The following is a 4425-nucleotide window of genomic DNA, read 5'->3' as shown; positions in this document are numbered from 1 at the left end:
ATGTTCATGAGACTTTATACATGTATACTATAAATGTGTCTACATGACAACTTTTTTTTAGATTTTTTTTGAGATGTGGAAAAGGCATTTTCGCTTGAAAAAAAAGAGAGCTACTTTTCGCTTTGGAGGACCAAGATGAGTATCCAGCTTTAGTGGACAAGAAATCCACAGCGATTTGACTTTCTCGTACCTGAATCTTTGGCTGTAGTGTATTACTGTACTTTTCAGTTTTCAGTTCTCACTCTATGCAAATCTTATTACTGCACCTGATTCTTTTTTCCGGGAATGGTTATATAAGCTATTGCCACAATAATTATATTGAGCAGCTTCGACCTTTTCTTGCTTTCTGCCCTGTATGCACTACTCTTTTCCTATAATCACCGATGACATAGGATAAAAACGGAAGGAAGTGCATTTTTTTTTCTACATGAAGGAAATAGTACCTGCATTGTATAGGATCAGATGAATCCAACTTGATGAAAAAACAATTTATCAGACCACTAAGGAAAGTAGCACTCATTTTTCTCCCACATGGAAAAAAAGTTTAACTTTGCAGTGGGCAACCACCTTATGGTACTTACCGTTTATTGCAGTGAGAAGAGAACAAATGGAAAAGGTGAAAAAGATGCACATAAGCACACAAACATGTAAGCAAAGATCATCAGGAAGGCAAGCTTGCTTTAACGTGCTTGCTTGGAAACCATATGGTAAACGAGCCACAAGGTAAGTACTGCTTAACCAAAAAGGTAGTAATATATCTTCATCATCCCAGTTAGCTAATTGTGTCCAGAGATAAGTTAATAGAGAGAAGTTGGCAAATTAACTCCTACAAGTTGACTTCCAAGTAGATAAGTACACGCTATGTAGATGGTCAATCTCCATGTGAAGTTACCAAAATGGAAGAACCTTCAGCAACAAGCCCACTCCTGCATCTCAGCAACCAGAATACAACTCTAGATACCTGTGGAAACAATCAGTGTCATTAGTCAAACAATTTTGTACGTGAAATGACGGGAAAGAGATTGAAGCTATGCAACCTCACAACTTTTTATGATTGAAACAGTAAAAAATAGCTACGTTCACCATAAGGAAATTCTGCACAAAACACCAAAGCAGAATCATCTCAGCATGGCTATGGGAAAAAACAATAGAAACATAGATTATCAGTAGGTTATTTGTGGTGTAATGGCACCAAGTTCTACTGCTAGCACATTCTCGAGTATTTTCGCCACAGGGCAAATGCTGAACCAATAAGTTACCAAATCTTTGACACATTCTTAATAACGATGGACATATGAATGGCTCAAGGAGTAGAAAAACAGAAGCATCTGGTTTCTAGCTCATGGGGATAATGTTTAGAAATGTACACGCATATAATAATAAAAGCTTTACTTATTCATCTTTTTCTATCTTCCGATTCATCTCCACTATACCCCTCATCTTCTAATTCCTTCTGTTGAACCAAGGAAGTCACTATAATAATTCGCAGATCCAAATCTGCTAATTGTTCTGTAATAGCCCCTGGAGATAGCTAGACACTAACTAATTGAATTAATCAAATTCATGTCAGTAGAAGCGTCAAGCAAGGGATTGTACACCATCTTAATGCTCCCTTCGGTCCAAACACTAGTATAAAAGGGGGCTTTTGTCCCGGTTGGTAAGCGACTAAAAGGCTCGTTACTAATGCCTCCCCCTTTAGTCCCGGTTCTTACACGAACCGGGACTAAAGGCCGTCCACGTGGACGCAGCCTGGAGCTCCAACTTTTTATGATTTTTTTTTTGAATTTTTTTTATTTTCAAATTTCTGAATTATTTTAACCTCTAATCTCTAATCACCACCCCTCATCACTGCCCAATTTATCCTCTAATATCTAATCACCCCTCATCATTCCAAATCATCTAACTTCCCGGACGGTCACCCATCCTCTCACTACTCCAGCCTGAGCACGCTTAACTTCCGGGTTCTATTCTCCCTCGTTTCCAAGTCTGCACTTGTTGTTTTCCTGACAATAGTAAGATGTCAATTCTATTAACCCTCAGGAATTTAGCTTGAGCATGAAGTGATACATTTCACTGTTTGAGTTCGAAACTATTGTTTTAAAAAACAATAATTATTTAGTAACACTAATATTTCTGGAATAATTAGTTTGACCATTGTTTGACCACTGTTTGACCACAGTTTGACCAGATTTGACCAAAATTCAAAAAAACAGAAATAATTATTTAGTAACACTAATATTCTAGAATAATTAGTTTGACCATTGTTTGACCACAATTTGAAATTTTTTGATTTTTTTTGCCTCTCCAGATCTTAAAAGCCCTGTAACTTTTTTTCTATTAGGTTTTTGAGGATTTTGAAAATGTTTAACGGGGTTCCCAAAAGGCGGTCCAAGGGGGGGGGGGGTAGAGTTTGATGGGCCCTTTAGTACCGGTTCGTGCCATGAACCGGTACTAATGCCTCAAAGCCCATTAGTACCGGTTGGTGGCACCAACCGGGACTAAAGGTTAGTCCTTTAGTCCCGGTTGGTGCCACCAACCGGTACTAATGGGCATCGCACCCTTTAGTCCCGGTTCGTGGCATCAACCGGGACTAAAGGGCCCAGGTGAACCGGGACTAATGCCTTAGCCGCACGAACCGGGACTAATGTGAATATTGCCCTGTGACGAAAGCCCTGTTTTGTACTAGTGAAAATGGCAAAAATAGATGTCAATTTGTTTACACTGGACAGCATCAGATACAATATCTTGACCGCTACTTCTGACGATAACATATTGGTAAAAATAAAGACTCTAGTTCATGGTGAAAGCACATTTCCCAAAAATTTAGTCTTATCACTTTATTCATGTGTTCAGTATAATGTATTAATAGCCAATGGTGGCCAAATCAAAGAAATTATTAGACTGCACATAAAGCATAGCTACAGCCTACAGCTAAATTTCATTGTTCAACTTCTAGGTACCAACTGTCACATATTATCTCCAGAAAAATAGCACTGCAGATATGCACAAGCACTATACTTATACAGTTCTTGCATGTGTCAATAGGCAGGCAACTACGAAGTATAGTTCAGTTATTATACAACGAAGTTGCCAATCTTGGCTACAGAAGCAGTACTCCTAACACAAATTAACCAGATACCACAAGCAAAACAAAACTCTACTAGATCATAACAAGTACAGATAAAGCTACCACACAAACATGGGGAGAGAACACTGCATAGCACAACTGCCATATGTTGAAGAGAATAATTAATATGATACTACTTAAAATTGTTAGCTTCATTGATATAAAGGATGTGAAAGCCATTCCATCAACTATTTATCAAAAACTAACTTGATTTTGTTATACCGGCAGTGTAAAGGCAATGCTATTACCTGCAGCATAGACACTTTCAAATGGATAATAGCGATCCACTATGGGGTTGGAAAGCTCCTTGAACTGCAAAGACTCGAGCTGGACCGTGAAGTTACTGACACCGATACACAGGAACGCCAAATTCTTGTCCCCTTGTATCCATGTGAACTGTTCTGAGTCCAGAGAAAGTAGCTTGTTCAGTTCAATAGTTCCTCCCAACCCCCATGGTGCAGCACCATCACAGTTGGCCTTCCTCTTCCATAATTGGGCGCTGGTGCCTGTCACGGCGAGTAAACCAAGCTCACCATCATCTGCCCGCATCTGTATGAAGTAGGGGGAATGAATCCTATCCACTGGCATCCGTATAAAGGTTAGGCTCTCACTCTGCAAATCAAAGCCAAGGATACATTCCAAACCACCTTTAAGCATCCAGTAATGGGAATCTCCAACCAGTACAGCAGGCTGCGTAGCAACCGTGCGACGATGGTCAACAACCATGAAGTTCCGTGATGCAATTGATGTGGAGATGAGATCGCCCCACACCCCAGTCTCGGACGAGTAAACGCAGGCGAGCACCTCGTAGTCGTCGGCCCCTGTCAAGACAACCTTGAAGTGGATGTCTCCCGCAGCAGAGCAGAGCACCGCCCCGTTAATCAAGGTCTTGGTTGGATCGAACTCCGTGGGAATGGGTAGGCGAGGCTAGTGGCCGGTGAGGGGGTCCCACACCAGGAGCTGGGGCGGGTGCAAGATTAATACGAGGCCATGGCGGCACCCGAGTAATCGGAAGTGGGAGTTAAACTGCAAGCAGAGGTGCCCGGGCGGAACATGGTTGGGGGCCTCCAGAGTAGGTTCAAAGCAGATGTCGCGATAATTTTCGTGGAAGCAGCCAAGGAGGGGAGGTTGCGGCGGTGGTGGAGGCGGAAGCGGCAGGAGAAGGCTGGATCGGAGGCGAGGCAGCGCCAACACTTGCAGACTGCGGAGGCACGAGGGAGGGAGGAGGGGAGCGGCGGAAGAGGATCTCGGAGAGCAGGTTATCGTCGTCCAGCGGCAGCGCCGCCGCCGAAAACATC

At 42.3% G+C, this 4425-nt stretch overlaps 1 protein-coding gene across 1 annotated transcript; it reads right to left on the bottom strand.

The window, feature by feature from the left end:
• Positions 1-661: 661 nt before the first annotated feature.
• LOC120967324 (uncharacterized) lies at positions 662-4425 on the bottom strand. Its single transcript, XM_040393913.3, has 2 exons — positions 3376-4425; positions 662-961 (listed from the first exon to the last, which is right to left on the bottom strand). The coding sequence occupies exons 1-2, from the start codon at positions 3851-3853 to the stop codon at positions 954-956; spliced, it is 486 nt and encodes a 161-aa protein (XP_040249847.1). The 5' UTR covers positions 3854-4425; the 3' UTR covers positions 662-953.

The sequence above is a fragment of the Aegilops tauschii genome, chromosome 6, assembly GCF_002575655.3.
Source record: "Aegilops tauschii subsp. strangulata cultivar AL8/78 chromosome 6, Aet v6.0, whole genome shotgun sequence".
Classification (NCBI taxonomy): domain Eukaryota; kingdom Viridiplantae; phylum Streptophyta; class Magnoliopsida; order Poales; family Poaceae; genus Aegilops; species Aegilops tauschii.
This window is presented reverse-complemented; position numbering and strand designations above follow the sequence as displayed.

Coding starts and splice junctions, on each gene's coding strand:
- LOC120967324 (XM_040393913.3), bottom strand. CDS start 3,853: ATGGTTGTTGACCATCGTCGCACGGTTGCTACGCAGCCTGCTGTACTG.